The sequence below is a fragment of the Phytophthora ramorum genome, assembly GCF_020800215.1.
Source record: "Phytophthora ramorum isolate Pr-102 chromosome Unknown Phyram_PR-102_s0001, whole genome shotgun sequence".
Taxonomy (NCBI): domain Eukaryota; phylum Oomycota; class Peronosporomycetes; order Peronosporales; family Peronosporaceae; genus Phytophthora; species Phytophthora ramorum.
In genome coordinates this window covers 922,660-940,024 of record NW_027150647.1, presented here as the reverse complement: position 1 = coordinate 940,024, position 17,365 = coordinate 922,660, and the positions used below count along the sequence as shown (strand labels likewise).

Here is a 17,365-nt window from a genome sequence, read left to right as displayed (position 1 = left end):
TTGTCATCCTGAAGGTAAGCTCGAAGAGAGAGAAGTCTCTTCGTGCTCTAGTGGACTGTGGAGCGTCGAACAACTTTGTTCGACTGCAGAGCCTTCCAAGGCTTGACTTCGAGGAGGTAGAAACACCTCGAAGTCTATTGGAAGTGAGACTAGCAACGGGTGTCGTTGTTAGAACCGAGAAGCGTATCGTACGCGTACGCTTCTCTTATCAAGAGAAGGAGTTCGTCGACGAGCTTATCGTCCTGGAACTGGACGATAAGTTCGATATGGTGTTGGGTATGCCGTGGCTTGCACGGCATGATCCGGTGATCGACTGGATGAAGCGCACGATCGTGCGCTTCGGGAGCAGCAGCAGCGCGACAGAGAGCGATGGCCCTGTCGGCGCAGCACATGCACCACGTGGTGCATGCGGCCCTCCATCAGAGACAGCGCGGAATGCGGCTGTCTCCGGTCACCCCAAGCGAACGCCAACGACTGCGAGAGTCGTTGGGAGAAGATGTGAACCGAATCAGCAGGGCCTGATTCAATCCGATTCGAGAGGGTCTCGAAGCGTCCGGGGCGACGCGGTCGTGTCGACAGATAATGTCGACACACAATTTGTCGAAAGACACTCCGCCGTTAGGCGTAGAGGTAAAGAAGACGCGTCGGCTCTGGGAGCCGACGCTGCAAGCAGTGCGGACGGTTGCAAACGTCCCGCACCGGAAATGCTTGCGAGCTCGCGTGCAGCCGGGCTGCACGACGAAGCGGTGCGCGATCAAGCCGGGCTTGAACGCGTGCGCCCGCGGGTAGAACCCGCCGGCGAATACAAGGAACAACTGTCCACGGCCGGGCCTGGACAAGAAGAAACTCGCGGAGCCGGGCTCCGCACGAGAAGTGAACGGCGCAAGCGAGAAAAGCTGCGCAAGCCTCGGTCAGGGACTGAGACGCTACAAGCAGTGTCTGCCGGGCAGACACAGGAGTTGGAGACGACCGTCGAGACATTGAGTGTCTTGACGCGTACAAGTATTGGTATCCAATACAAGAAGATGAGGCTGGATAATCCTCCGACGTTAGCGTCGGAGTTGATGTCGCTCCCAGTCACAAGCTTGATGCGTTTCGCTCGCGATCTGCACGATGGACGCATCGAGCAGATCTGCATCCTCTCGGACGTCGAGAGGATGACGTGTGAAGTAGAAGAGCTGAATCAGCTCATCTCTGAGGGCGCGGACGCCCTCAGCGCGAAGTCGAAGAAGGAACGCTTCGACGAGCAAGGCTGGGACTCGCTCAAGGCGAGCCCCTTTTACAAGGTCTTGCGTGAGTACAAGGATGTACTCCCGGACGACATTCCTGCGGAGTTACCGCAGGATAAGGGTGTTCAGCACGAGATTGATCTCGTGCCGGGAACGAAGTACTGCGTCACGCGACAGTGGCCACTGCCGCGTGAGCAAGTCAAGGCAATCGACGACTTCTTTGAAAGTCGTCGCAATGCAGGACAAGTGCGGGAATCGAAGTCCCCGCACAGCGCGCCTACGTTCTGTGTGAAGAAACCACAGGGCGGGTGGCGCATCGTTCATGCGTACAACAAGCTGAACGATGCGACGGTACCGGCGCAGACGCCGATACCTCGAAAAGATGTGATCATCGATTCGATGACCTCGAGTACTATCTTCAGTACTCTGGATCTGAGAGACGGGTTCTATCAGATCCTCATGCGTGAGAGTGATATCCCTCTCACAGCGGTAAGCACTCCGAGCGGCATGCTCTGGGAGTGGCTCGTAATGCCACAGGGGCTAAAGAACGCCCCAGCGACGTTAAACTGGTGCGTCACGCACTTGTTGCGCTCGGTGCGCGACTTCGCACCGAGCTATTTCGACGACGTGTTCATTCACAGCCGGGCTGTGAATGGGAGATCGGATGTGGAGATGCATACAGAGCATCTCCGCAAGTTACTTGAGCTCATGCAAAAGCACAAGCTCTATGCGAACCTGAAGAAGCGTATCTTCGGGGCGACCGAGATACCCGTACTTGGGTGTCTCGTGGGGAAGAACGGCGTACGCCCTGACCCAGGAAAGGTCAGAGTGATCAATGAATGGCCTACGCCTTCAAACGTAAAGGAACTGCAGCAGTTCCTTGGACTCACCACGTACTTGTGCAAGTACGTGAGCAACTACGCGGGCAAGATTCGCCCGCTGTCGCATCTCTTAAAGAAAGAGGCTGCATGGGAATGGACTGCTGATTGTCAGCAGGCCTTCGAAGCAGTCAAGCAGGGCTTGACTGAGGCGCCGATCTTGGCGGTGGCCGACCAAGATCGCCCATTCCACGTGGTGTGCGATGCATCCGATTTCGCGATCGGATGCGCACTGATGCAACTCGATCACGAAGGTCGTGATCGTGTGGTTTACTACCAATCGCGTCAGCTGAAGCCAGCTGAGCGCAATTACCCGTTACATGACAAGGAACTTCTTGCCATGAAGTATGCACTCGCTAAATTTCGAGTGTATCTACTTGGAAGTAGACCATTCGTGGTCTACACCGACCACGCATCGTTGCGTACGGCGATTAAGTCGCCGCACATATCACAAAGAATGGCACGGTGGCTGTCATTCTTTGCTGAATACAACTTCCAGGTTGAGTACAAACCTGGAAGGTTGAATGTCGTGGCCGACGCGCTTTCGCGTCGACCAGATTATGCGGCGCAAGAGGCCGACGCCAACTGCGTTGGCGTCGTCAGGACGACTACATCCTCGTCGTCCTTGTTGGATGACGTGAAGGCCGCATACGCACATGATGCGGATGCGAAGCAGTTGTTGGAGTACTTCTCCACACCTTCTGACAAGTCTCGTCAGAAGTTGGCCAAACACCTTCATGCTCGTGTACACCGTTACCGTGTACACAATGGTCTGCTGTTTTATAGCGCCGTCGACGACAACGCAGATCGCATTGTCGTGCCGGATGATCATGAGCTGAAGCTCAAGATCACGTACGAGTATCACGCTGCCCCGACATCGGGACATCCTGGCAGTGAGAAGACGTATCTACTTCTCACGCGCGACTTCTATTGGAGTCACCAGTACAAATGGACGCGCAAGTACGTTCGTGCTTGCGAGGTATGCCAGCGCGTGAAGCCTGCGCCCTACTCGAAGGCTCCGCTTCAATCACTACCGACTCCGTCGGAGTGCTGGCAGCCCATTTCAATGGACTTTGTTTTTGGTCTTCCGCAAGACAACAAGCGGAGGACTGGCATAGTGGTCTTTGTTGACCGCTTCGGCAAGATGGTGCATCTTGCTGCAGTACCAGCCGAGGTGACAGCCAAACAGACGGCATGTCTGTTTGTCGACATGGTGTTTAGACACCATGGTATGCCACTCGACATCGTGTCGGATCAGGATCCGCGCTTTACAGCGCAATTCTGGCAAGAAGTGTTTACACTTCTTGGGACGCAGTTGTCCATGTCGACTGCGGATCACCCGCAGACCGACGGACAAACAAAGCGTGTCAACCGCGTGCTGGTTGACACCATGAAGAGCTACGCGCACTCGTTCCATCAATGGAGCGACTGCTTGCCGATGGCGGAGTTCGCCATCAACAACTCGGTGCATGTCTCGACAGGACACACACTGTTCTACGTGAATTCCATGAGACACCCACGCGTACCAAGCGTACTCGGTGCGGTAGCTCCTTCCTTAAGTGGGGGAGGATATCCGATTAATTCAAAACAACCGGATAAGCACGCTGATACGAGCAATGCATCAGCTGTGACGACTCGCGCACGTACTGCGCGCAGTCTTGGCGACGACAACACAGTGTCTACGACGAGCGTAGGCACTTCAAACGGCAACGAACATCACGCGCAGGCCGGGTCTGCTGCGAACAAGGAGCACGAACTGAACCAGGGGTTCAGCTCGGATGCAATGGACTTTGTCCAGCGCCGACAAGCCGTAATTCGGTTTGTCCAAGATGCAATAGCAGCTGCTGTCGATCAACAGAAGCTGCTATTGAACGCCGATAACACCGGCAGGGGAAACACAAATTAATTTAAAGTTGGTTCATTAGTTCTGTTAGCTACGCAGAACCTAGCTAAACATGCAGTTTCCGATTTCGGAGCAAGCAAGCTTGCTCCGCGCTTCATTGGGCCGTTCACCGTGTTGGCGAAGCACGGCAACGCGTACACACTGAACATACCATCCAGCATGCGCTTGCACCCAACGTTTTACGTTGGGCGACTGAAGCCGTACGTGCAGCACGAGTCACCTACGTCTGGTGACTCGCCAACGCGCTCTCGAGCGCGGCGACGCGCTTCAATGCGATAGAGAGCCTCGTCCCGACCTCGACCTTTACGTTCGAGGTCGTCTGCGCAACCTCCGCGAGCTGAGCCTTCAACAAGCTCAGCTCCTGACGCAGAGCAGCGAACTGCGACGCTTGGAGACGCTCAACAGCCTCCAAGCGAGACTCAAGGTTTGGTTGACCAAACCCGGGGCGTCTTCACGCCCCCCCCCCGTTGCGAGACGCACGCGGGGCAACTCGCTGGATCGTCCAGCGAATTGTTGGTCATCGGAACCAGACCCGAGGTCCGGTTCATTTTCGTATTCGTTGGAGAGCATTTCCTCCCCAACACGATACGTGGGAATTACGGAATGCCCTGATGGAGGACATTCCGGAAATGGTGACGGCGTACGAAGGCCGCCACCGCCACTGAAGGGCGTAAAATTTGGGCGAGCGCTGTAGTCGCCTACAGCACTCGAATAAGTGCTGCGAATATCCGCAGCACTAGAAGATGGCTGCGCCTGAAAACTAGCGCGCAGGGTCTTGAGATCGTCAGGTACACACATGGACGTGTACCCGTTGACGTCCCGTTCGGTGATGCGTACTGTCCTGGGGTGACAGTACTCACAAGCAGTGTCGTAAGGCACTGCGCAAGGAAGTCCAATACCGACTGCACCATGGTGCAGTCGTTCAAGTTTACCACGCTTCGAAAACTTCTCGTAGCGCTCCGGGCCTGGCTAATCCGGTCACGATAGCCAGCGGGGTTCTTGTTGAAGTTTTCAACAAAGGTGCTCCAACTCTGACAAAATGCCTGCCACTCGGGCACTTTGCTTCTGCGTGAAGTCTTCTTGCTCGCAAACCATCAGAGCACATGGGAGAGTCCGATGTAGTAGTCGCGACGTCATCGTCAACGATGGCGTTGCACGAATACAGCGCGTACGGATTCGGTAGCACGGTCGCACCGAATCGGCTGCTGATCTCAAACTGAGACGGCATCCACGGCTCGCACACTGAGCCAGTGCGCGAGGCTGCAACACCAGCGGATAAAGTGGAGTCATCTCCATCCCGCGGAGTCGTTAAGGCTCCAGCGGCAGCGAGCGGTGTTCCACTGTCGCTGCGCAAACGTTTCGAGCTCGAAGCGTTCGGGTCGTCCTCGCGTGGACGACGCAGACCCACATTGGGGTCAGTGTGGCCCGGAGACAAGGTATCCTTGTCTCCTTCGAGTTCCCCCTCCTCGACTTCGCTTCCGTAGTCGAGAGGAACTCCCTCTCCACCCGGAGAGTAGATACCCACGCCAGTCTCGACAGCAATGATCTTGCCTGTCTTGTTTCGGATGGCATGTTTCTCTTGCCATCTCGAGTGGTACCCAGCAACAGAGAGGCGACTCTCTGTTGCCGCGCTTGTCGACATCGTCGTCGAGGCGATGTCAGTAGCGGTCGTGGCTGAGGCAGTGACCATCGTCGCCTTGGAGGCGACGACAGCACTTGCTGTTGCCGAAGCAGCCGGCGTCTTAGACGAAGGCGTCGTTGGTGTGCTCATTGGGAATGAGCACGTGTTCTCCTGAAGAAAATACGGATTGACGTGTCGAGACCGGCACGTCAAATCCTAACGGGGGGATGGTGTAGCGGGGATACACAGTCGGTTCACCTCCTACCTTAGTGCAACATGCACTATTGGATACATTCAGGTTGACCACTCCACAGGGTGGTCCACATTCATAGCAAACGCATATGACTGGTAGAAAGCAACATCTTTCTACCAATGAGAGTCATTCAATAGATAGGGGTTCTGCCAGCCATCCAATGGCAGAACCTCTCATTAAAAATATCAGTTTTAGGAGGAAACCCCATTTACAATCAATACAGTTCTCATTTGGCACCAAAGCTATCGTTCGGTTCCTTTGTCTTAGTTTAAGTATACTTGCGGATACAAGTATACTGAACTTAAGTAAACTACTCCTACGCTTCCTCCTACACGTGCGCACACGTGTAAGCTAAAGTAGTGGGTCTAAGCAGACCCATTACAGATTTTCTTCAGCATCTAGGGGAATTCAAGAGAATGCCCGTCACTCATTGGGGTTGTTCCTCAAGTTCTCGGCGGCCACAGAGAGCTAGACATTGAAGCTCTGTTGCTCTCGTTGTGTGAAGGTACACGAGTTTTCTGTGTTAATCAATAAATCAATGTGTTAATTGTAAATCAATGTGTTTTGCCGTAGTTTGGGGCATGTATATTGTTTGCGGTGTTCTCATACCCTTAGTGTGCCGGTGTTTTCAATGCGTTCTCGTATTATAGGAGCCGCCTTTCTGTGTTGGTAACGCGCTTTCTCTTTTTGATTGCTGGCCGTCAAGACCACAATGTGTTTTATTGTACATGTATTATTATTAATATAATATGTCGTCAGGAAACGATCAAGCCGCGATCGAGTCGGTTCATAACCTAATTATCAAGGAGCGCCATCATCATTCTGAGCTACCACCTTGTGTACATCTGATTGGGCGGATAATTATGGTACAGTGTGCCATTTTTCTATTTCCGCATTTTGGAATCCCTGTTTCCAGAACACCGCACAGGTGTTCTGAAGTCAGGAGTTTGATCTGACCCCTCCCATTTTCCTGCTTCTCTACAGGTCAGGGCGACTATTGAGAGGGACCTCTGTATATTTTGCTCAGCACTATTACTGCAAATACGGAAAGTTAAACACAAATAGAGGACCTCATTAAAACCTACTGCAAATACGGTAATACCGGTACAAACGTCCCCGCCAGGTCAGACCAATAAAGACTGCGAGGTTGCAAGATTCGCACAGATGCAAAAGTACTAAGTTACTCTGAATTTATTGTTTCCATGTGCTAGAAGCTTCCCGCATCGCGACATGTTTCCTCCACGATGCATCTACCTCAGTACATCCTATCCCGACCAGTTTCAAATCCCATGTACATCTGTACTACCTGTGCGAGGTAAATTGCTGTTGCAGGTGCACATTTGCCGGAGACATCTGTACCGTAATAGTCCATCTGGCATCGTCAACAGTGATAGCGTGAACTTCATGAAGGCTCCGTAACCACTATTAACCATCCCCTTGGGATTTCCAGGTGGAGACAGCGGATGCAGCTTCAGATCGGTATAAACCCACCTGTTATTCCTGCCTATTAATAAGGGTACTCTTATTTCAGGTTGAGTTTTAAAAGCTGCTGAGGACTCAGTGAACCGATTCCCACAGGTTTTATCGCACAAATTCCGTGTAAAATGGACCATAAACGGTCACGTTTGCTTACATTTTGCTTGAGCCAACTCGACAGATGCGGGAATCTGTCGAGGGTATCCCCCCGCTCCTGACAAATTTATAGGCTATCTAGAATCGTGTCTAAACCCACATAAGGGAAATGCTGCGGGAATCGGGTCCAAATACAGATGTCCCCGGCAAATGTGCACCTGCAACAGCAATTTACATCGCACAGGTAGTGCAGATGTACATGGGATTTGAAACTGGTCGGGATAGGATGTACTGAGGTAGATGCATCGTGGAGGAAACATGTCGCGATGCGGGAAGCTTCTAGCACATGGAAACAATAAATTCAGAGTAACTTAGTACTTTTGCATCTATATGGCACCTGTGCGAATCTTGCAACCTCGCAGTCTTTATTGGTCTGACCTTTGCAGATTTGGCGGGGGGCATCTGTAATTGCTCTGAGAGTTTATGATACATGTAGGACGTAATAGTGCCTCAGGATGAAGATGCAGCTTACGCTTGGTTCGGGTAGAAAGCTGCATGTAATCAATACAAGCACAGGGAACTGTATGCGCAGGTTATTTGGTACAGGCGTTAATTCCTCACTTGACAACTCGCCCTCCACAGCGGTGCCGGTACTCACGCTTCCAATAACAATTGTTTGTCATGCGTCTCCACCACGTTGTGCTGCTAGTTGTTGTCGCTATCGATGCTGTCTCGGCTGCAACGAACTCGAAGCTGTCTGCATCAAGCTCCATTGTTGCTGAGAAGAACGTGGCACGATTTTTAAGGACTAGCACTGTCGCAGATTGGGGCAATGAAGAGAGGGGGGTCAGCATCAGAGTCACCCCCGGTGTCGAAGCAGTCACGAACAAGAAGGGCACGCTTAAAAACCTCCTGAAGTATGCCAACAGAAAAAAGTCTTCAAAGTCCAAGTTGAAATTGGACAAGGCTGGTACCAAGCTATTGGGCAACTCGGGCTTCAAGCTTTGGGCCGCGTACGTCCGACTCATCCATCGGAGGCATCCAGACGCAGCTATGGTTACTTCGTTGACGAGTCGATACGGCGACGAGGTTCTGTCGAAGATGCTCGAGGCTGGACTGAAGATGCCTAAAACGAAGGAAGCCGCGACGGCATTGCAAACTAAGCAGTTGGAGGGCTGGAAGAATATGGGGCTTTCTGCAGACGACGCCTTCAAGACACTGAACCTGAACGTTGGAGCAGAGAAGGTTTTTAAGAACCCGAACTTGAACGCGTGGGTCAAGTACATGGACGATCTGAACTCGGGATTGCCCCGAAAGAACCAGGTATCGATGATCGACACGTTCAGAAGGAACTTCGGTGACGACGCGCTGTCCAAAATGCTCGTTGCGGCGAAGAAAGACCCAGTGACGGAGAAGATTGCCACAGACATGCAGGCTTCGCTGTTGAGCAAGTGGGTGCTTGCCAGGAAGGACCCTGAAGCTGTCTCCAAGATTGCGGGGAGCTCCTTAGAAGGCAAGATGTTGCATGGTACATACCTTGAGAAGTTCAAGTTGGCGTGGCCCGACCGTCTTTAGGTTGTTGGGCTTGCATGCCGATTCAACTGTCTATTCACCAACTAGCGAATACACCACTTGCTTTTATTCAGCTGACCTCGCGCGCATGATAATAACCCAGTAGTTCAATCCTCACCGGGGTCAGTAACACACTATACCTCACCGAATAAAAAATATATGATAATACTCCAGATCAAGCGAGATACCGCTCTGCTCCCCAGAATCTCGCAATCTCAGTTGTCAACTTTCGCTTTCTTCGCAGTTCATTTTACGGCGCTCATTGTTCAAGTTTCGAAGGAATTGCTAAGCTGTATCTAACTAAGAAGAAGTTGAGCTATACTTGAAGTACGCGGCTGCAGTATCCCGTGCTGGTGGCTGTTGTTGTTCTCTCTCCTCGCAAGTGCTGAAGTCACCTCACCTGCCGCTGAATCGGACATCTCATGCGACGAATCCTCCCGGCAACAGGCTGAGAAGTGATAGTATTGAAAGCGGTGACGCTGACGAGAGAGATGATGGCAAATCGTTCAAGTTGGACAGTCATGCGCAGCTCCAGAGTTGGTTGAAAAATGGACGGACAATGGACGATGTCTTCGAGGTGTTAGAGCCCCAGTTCAAATTTGTCGTCTGCAAGAAGCATCCTGAAGAGAAAAACAATCGTTAATGAGGAACTTACGAGGAATTGTAGAGATAGAGAGTTGGCAACGATGCTGTTGTCGACAACGAGCTTGTGGAGTACTAAAAGGGTCGCCATGACACTGCAGAAGACATAATTTGCCAAGTGGGCATCTATGTGATTAGAACTACGTTGCTGCAGCGTTGTTTTTATTTGGCTCTTGGCGTAGAGGGTCTCTGGGTCGACTTCTACCTATTGTTTGAGCGTTGGACGTCAGAGGAGCTTGCCGATGACCCACAGCATCAGACAACAGTGCTGCAGTTCGGAAATTGTGCGTTTTCATCGGGTTTTGTATGCATTAGTTCCTCAATACAGCTTTCATTCAGCTGTACGCGTTTGTGCGACCAGCGAAGTGATCCCGACACGAACACTTTACAACCAAAATTCAGCCATGCCACTTCAAGCTCGTGCTGAAAACCAAACCATGCAGCCAGAGAAATTCGTCAAATGTACTACTCAATCCAAACCTTGGACAGAAGGTCATAGAGAAACACAAATGGCACCCCCAGTGGAACTCAACGCGGGAAAATGTATGCCCTTTGCATTGATTAATGTAAAAACAACACGCTCTGAGTTCCTGTCGATAGCAGTCTGCTGGACACCATAAGCTCGAGTCTGTGCGCTGCTGTACTACGCTAGTGTCCCAGCATCAACAAATTGCTTGAAATGAGGCGAATTGATGTAACTTGCCGTCGCCCTTGTCTACGACAGTCTCAGCTCGCCTAAAAAGGGGGTTTCGAGGATGTAGTCGCTAAACCAGCATTGCCACCTGATATGAGTGCCACAACAAGTAGCAGCAAAAATGTAGTGCAGACGCATTGCTGCATTTCTCTCACGGTCTTGGAACTTGGGCCACTCCAGAGCACGAGCGTGGGAAATCTCTGTTGGGTTGGGCTTGGCGAACTTGGGTGCCAACTTGGCACTGCCAAGTCGAGTAGTAAGCGCATCTAAAGCATCCCTGATACAGTAGTGTACAGGTAGTAAGTGTCGTCGTCATGAATACTGTACATGTAGTATGGGCCGGGTGACTTGAGAAAGACAGTATGGCTAGCAAACGGCACACGGGCGGTAGCTAGGACGGATATAGAAAGTCGTTAGCACAGCTAAGTGACATCAATGTACATCAATGTACATCACTGAAAAACGAAAACGACTTGGGAGAGACGGATGGCATTGCAGCGATGCGTGAATTGCAAACGTCACACCTGCAGTTGTTCGCGTGAACTCTTCCTGATGAATGCCAGGGCAGAAAAAGTCTTAATATGTGAGGAGTTCCAGCTCAGTTTGCCTTCAACCGGTTAACATACGGTCACCTTAGAGATTACCAACAGGACTCCGAGTGGCCATTCCGTATGCATGTATTATACAGCCTGTGGTCTCCTGGCCGCCGCCCTGGGTGCCCGCACTGAAGAAGATGCTGGCCTCACACAGTCCGCCGCACGAGCCAAAGAACGCCTTTCATCTGCGGCGACAGCGAGCATAACCGCGTGGGGGAGCCAAACACGCATACCAACACTTGGCCCAGAGCCTAAGCTCAAGGAATTGGCCTAAAATTACGCGCCTGCCCTCTGTTTCCAGTACCAGGTATTTCCATTAGATGTTACGCAAAAAAAATTGTAGCCGGGTTAACCTGCTAGAAACAAACTAGCATTTAAGACTTGCCCAGTGAGCTATACTAGGTAATAGCTTACACTCTGGAGTAATGAGTGCGTTGTCGAACACGCGGGAGATGGTCTCCAAGTCGCCCAGTAATCGCAGAATCGGAGTCAAAAGGTCTGCTCTGGTCTGCACGAGCTTCACGCGGCTTGTCCCGCTGTCCCACTTGAACTGGATCGAGCCACGCAGCACGAACCGCTGGCCGAGTAACGTGGCAGCACTGACCTCGGTCTCCATCGCGGACGAGGTGAGGAAATGCAAAGTGCAGCATCTTCGCCGTGACGACGATTGCGACTGCTGCGGTGGCGGTTAACGAGTCTCCAGGACCGGTATCGAGGCGCACGAGTTGGGTGTCCGAGTCTGGCAGGTAGAGAGCGAGACGCCGGTAGTCCTCAATGAGCCTCTCGACGCCGAATCCCGTCTCGCCCACCACATCCGGTGATACCGCTGCATGGAGGAAATCGCGTTGCACGCTAGAAACAAACGTGTCCGGGGCCACGTGTGTGCTGCTGCCAGGGTCGTTCGTTGGGGCGGACCCTTTCAAGCCGTAGCGGAACAGGCGAAAGTATTCTGCCACCACCGCCAAGGCAGTCGTTCCGGTGGGGACACCAGAAGAGAGAGCCTGGCACTGGAGCTGGAGCTTTTGGATTTCTTCTCGTAGCTCTCCGACGTCACGCTCTAGAGCGATTGCATGGTCCTGGAGCTTTTTCCGGTACCTCTGCATGCTCGTCCGACGGCGCTGCCGGCGGAGCTCCGCATCAGCATTTTCCTCTGTGACCTGTACTTTATCAGCGGATTGGTTCTCTATGCCGACAGGCTGTGAGGGGTCCAGCGTGCCTTTGTGCTTGATAGGAGCTGCAGCAGGTGCCTGGAGGGTGACGCTGTTAAGTAGCTGTTGGAAATACTGTGGTCTTGAACTCGCGTAGTTTATCGTCCTTGAGCTCCAGGCTTCGTCGTCTCCGTCACGCCCGACTCCAGGTTTGGGCCAGAGGTGCGATGACATCACGTTTCCGATCACATCGTCGCTTAGCGTGTGGTCGTTCGGCGGATAGAGAGCGCTGCCGTCCATGCTCTTCTTGTTGGCGGCAAAACGTTCCTGTCCAGTTTCAAAGTGACAAGTCTGCGTCTTTTTTGGATGTGCGGTACCGTATCCACAAGACTCACGCCGTACCACGGACACACTTTCCAAAACGTAATACGGCTGCCATCCCGTATTACGGCACATACTACGGCACATGTATTATGGCATATGTATAGTATGTACACACATGCACATGTACCGGTGATGGGAGAAACTAACGAGGGCCCTCGTACGGAGGGCCCTCACAAACGTGTAGAAGGCGATAGCGTAACTAAATACGGTACAAAGTGACCAACAACGAGGGCGACAGCGCACAACCAACACGTTCCCACAGCGCTACGGCAAAGGCAGGGCAGAGGTCTCCTCGCCAGAGCCGACAATGTGGTGGTATTATACTACGTGAGGAAAGAGCTTCTAGCTCCATATCGACCGCGGCTGATCACTATGTATGATAGCTTTTCTATGCTGAAGAGCGCTGAGTCGGTGCGAGGCCCACATCGGTGATGGGAGTCCACGAGCGCAGCTTTCTACACACTTTCAGATTCACGCAATCCACTGACACATACCTTATCATGGGTGTCCGAGTGGAAATCTGTTCTGGAGGACTTCGTTGGTGGTCCCTTCGTCGTCTTCACGGCACCAACCATTGCGGCCCCTAAATGAATCAGTTATTGATCGGCGGCCCTTCATTGGTCATTTCCCTTATTCTAGGTAGCATTCGCGGACTGTATTACATGTATTTTAATACTGCAAACGTTATTAATAGCACAGTTTGTGGGGCTTCACAGCTCGGAGAAATTTCAGATAAAACTGGGCACAAGCTATCGGATAGCCGCTGCGTCAGCGTCAGCGATCAACAACTCTGTAGACATTGGCTGCCAATAGTTTACCGGGTATTATAAACATCATTATAATAACAGTAAAATACTATAATAATGTACTACTTTGCAAAACAAAATCCGCTACTGCTACTACAGTAGTTAGAAGCGTGACAATATGCACTGGCTTGTACTATTAGAATCCAGGATGATATAAGGGAAGGATAGTTCTGTCGAAGTTACCCAGATCCGCCACTGGTTGCTCGATTAACACGCACGGTTCCTGCTTGGCTCAAGCCTTCATGCGACTCACGTAGTGTTCGCACATGCCCCAACTGTACTGCTAACACCACTGTGTCTAGTTAGTGCTTAGCTAATCTGGCCAACATGTATGTGGGAGTTAGGCGGCTCTCATTGGCACATTCTAGAGCTTGCCCTCGGCTCGCTTGGTCCGAGCAATGACAGGCTGACAAGGACTCGTGCACCGCCAGATGCCATCTCAATTCAACTCTGGCTTGCACGCATCCCTTCTTCATTTCCCAATGGTCAAGCTGCCTATCAGTTCTCTCCACCGCGCCACCAATATTAGCAGCTACATCGTAGCTGTGTTTAGTATTGTAGGAAGCACAAACAGACTAGCACGTTTACAAACACAACTTACTGTTCGTTAGTGTGTAGTGAAATTCACACAACGTACACTAGACTCACGACTTCAAGTGAGGCCCACGTTTTTCCGGAACTCACGCTAAGTCTTGTGTCTACTGTTGATTTAGTTGCCATTCTGCGTCGTCCGAGCCGACCCCCCTCTTTGCTCAAGTCCACAGCTGGGCATGGAGTACGCAAGCGGAATATGCTTAATCCAGAGCTGGGTGTGCGTATACCCTCGTGCTTGCAATAAACCTGATGACATCCCCATGTGGTAAGCGAAATATATGAATCGTGATATGTTAAAGTAATGATTTGCAGAGGATTAGGACAGCGGAGGATAGCGCGAAGAGTAAGGTAAGAGATGGTTCTTGAGGAGTAAGTCAGCCTGGAAGATGGCTTGTGTATTGGAGGTTCAAAGGAGAAGTTGAGAAGTGAGGACTGGAAGTCCTCGGCGGGGATAATACCCCCTTATCTGTCATACCTTGACTGGTCTACATTGCACGGGATACAAATCCCTAGTACTACTTGAGTATTATGATAAAGCGTAGGCACGTCGGAGATGCATACTTTAACAACCCCCCACAACGAGGAACGTGCGTCGCAAATGTCATGTAGTTTTACCATGTTGAGCCTAACAATGCTTTAGATATTTTAGCAAATGTACTGATAGTAATGGTACCGTGTGTCAGTATGTTTATAGGTGATAATGCTATTCTTGCCTTTTTGGCATTTCGTACAGCGTTGCTTTTGCTCTGATGCAGTATGACTTGTACCGGGCATGTTGGTTACTCAGGAAAACCTTTTATTGAAAGGGAAAACCTGTTCGCTTATTTGCATTGTGCGTACAAATTACTAGTGTGCACTTTGTGGCAGTATTTTACTTTGCGTATGGATTTTCAGGAAACCTTTTAGGATGAAAACCTGTTTTAGCGTATCTCATTTTCTTTGGTGTATTTGTATCACCTTGAGTCTTTCTCATTCTTGTTCATTGAGAGAAATGTAATAGGATTTGGGGAATTCTTGCCATTGTCAATGACAGGGAAGGAATATGAGCCTCCTAATTTCATAAACTTCTTCTAAACGCTTACTGAGCTACTATCTCAGTGATCGATACTTTTATATTACATCATGTTGAAGCTGCAGCCGTCACAGCGAGTTGCGACGGTGTGCTCACAACTCTTCTCTCGTAAAAGCAAGCGGCGGTGGTTGTAGGTGACAGCGACTCTCGCGGTAAAGATGTCGTGGATGCTGCACTAGCATCAACTTGCAGGATAGATCGGGATCAGGCGCGTTTCCAGTAGCACCGCTGTTTCTGTGTGCTCTACAAGGTGCACCCCCAGTAGCTAAGTGGCTAGACGTAACGAGCACAGAGGGTGCTGTGAACTAGGGACCAACTTGAGCTATCAATATATTCCTCACTTCACATTTTACTATCAACCGATCAAGTCGTTTAAGTCTTCCTCTGATCTCTCCTTACATCACACCACGTTATTTTGTTTAATTCTGTGTGTGTTGTAGATATCGACTGGAGTTGGTTTTTTTGTTTTGTTTTTCTCCATGAGTATAGTTTTTGTATTTAGGTGTTTAGGAGCTGTTCGTTATTTTAGACAAACTGGCTTATCTAATTACAGCAGCGTATGCCTCTAGCCGCAAGAGCTTCATCAGTGTAATCTCATCAGTAGTAGCACACCTTATTCGCAGATAGTGCACAGACTCCCATCTTTGGGGTAATTTTCTCCCTAATGGCCATACGAGGTGTTTCTCGTTTAGTAATGCTATTATTTGCAGGCGCTTGCGATAAGCGTGTGTACTACTAAGTCAATTGACTGGTGAGGTTCATGCGTCTAAACACAATTGCTAGTGCAAATATGTAATTTCACCCCATTTTATTTTATTCTTTTGTAAGTAGAGATATCACTATATTATTCGAGTAGGTAAATGACGCACATAGGAAATGGTATCTTCAACAGCCTCCCACATTGACGAACGTGCGTTGCATGCTTGGGGCGTCGATTGGCTAAGTTAGACACTACCATTATTGTTCTTAGAATATTGTTAGCATTGTGTGCCTTCATCGTTGGCGATATTCATCTTGACTGTATGGCAGGGTGCCGTCATTCTTGTGCTAATGTTTGATCATTTGGTTGATTTTGGCTTATAGGCTAGTCAGGAAACCTTTGCTTGTGAAGAATAAAACCTGTTTGTCTTGTGTAATATACTTGAGCATTTGTTTGTTTGTTTGTTTTGCTCATGGGTGAAACCTTTTAATGAGAACTTGTTCAAGAACTGTTGTCTTCAGTTAGAAAGCTCATTTAGAACTATTGCTAACGTTGAATCCCTTAGTGGGTCTTGAGAGCTTTAAGCCTACTCAATAACTGGGGTTTGTGTGAGGATGTTGTACCTCCCAGGTTTTCAAGATTGGTCTAAGTGCTTGCAGTTATGTGGTGTAGGGAAACTCCTATTTTGGGTAGACCACCTATTCTGGTTCAGCTAAGTACATCGTACCTAACCGAAGTTCGCACTTAATCGACGAACTCTGTGATCGATCGGATTCAGCGAGCACCAAGACTCAGCGAGCGGCAGAACTCAGCGAGCGTATACCATTTGTGAGTTATTCCAAGTGGGAGAGGATAAGTCAGGAATCGGAGCGAAGGGTCGGCCGAGATCCATAACGACCCGACTCGGCGAAGATCAACTAGGAAGCTGAGCGAAGAGTCGCAGAGAGATCTATAAAGACTCCATTTCACTAGGTATTTGTATAGGATCGATACGAGACCAAAGGGGGGAGCCCGAAGGGACTCCCCGAAAACACAGAGATAACAAAACAGAGCAGAATCTTCTAAGTCCAAGAACAGCGTATACTTTCCGGTAAGTCCCTGCGTGGGCTGGATTATGTCTGCCGTCATTCCCCGAGAGGCATAGCTTGTAGGGGAATCGACTGGTAGCGCCAAGAGATCAAGGTCGGCCCGGAGTGGGCACTTCTCGCTACCAGCGAAGACAAACCTCGTCGAATTGACGAGTCGGTGGATCTGCACAACCCAAGACACCGCAATCTTCTAGCTGAGCGTACTCTGCGCTCGGTGACCTGTAAAAGCGCTCGCGCGCCGGCGCCCATCCTTTGGTGGAGGTCACAGGGTTTGAGGAACGGAAGCTGCCCCGCTCAGGCGAGCTTCTGGAGTTTGGATTGGTACTCAGCGAGAGCAGGGCCTCAACTGGACCCGGCTGGACCGAACCACAAAGGGAACCTACAGAACCCTGCGCAAGCCCAACAACGCCGACCTGACTCGGCAAATTGTTGGGTTGTTGCGTGGAAGCCGCACTAACGAAGTTTTTGTGAATCACAACACCACAGTTACTACATCATGCTATAATTTTCAATAGCGAATGTCGTGTGGAGTTGCTGTTTTCTGTTATGCTTTTATCCATTAAAGTAGCGAAGCCACATAAAGGGTCATCAATAAGGCAAAGCCTCCAGCGAT

General features: G+C 50.6%; 1 protein-coding gene across 1 annotated transcript; it reads left to right on the top strand.

Moving 5' to 3' along the window:
- Window positions 1-8,137: 8,137 nt before the first annotated feature.
- On the top strand, window positions 8,138-9,031 carry KRP23_141 (RxLR effector protein PSR2; the record flags this gene model as incomplete). The annotated part of the gene is made up of 1 exon (XM_067895921.1): window positions 8,138-9,031. One exon carries the CDS (start codon window positions 8,138-8,140, stop codon window positions 9,029-9,031), a length of 894 nt encoding a protein of 297 aa, XP_067750696.1.
- Between the last annotated feature and the right edge of the window lie 8,334 nt (window positions 9,032-17,365).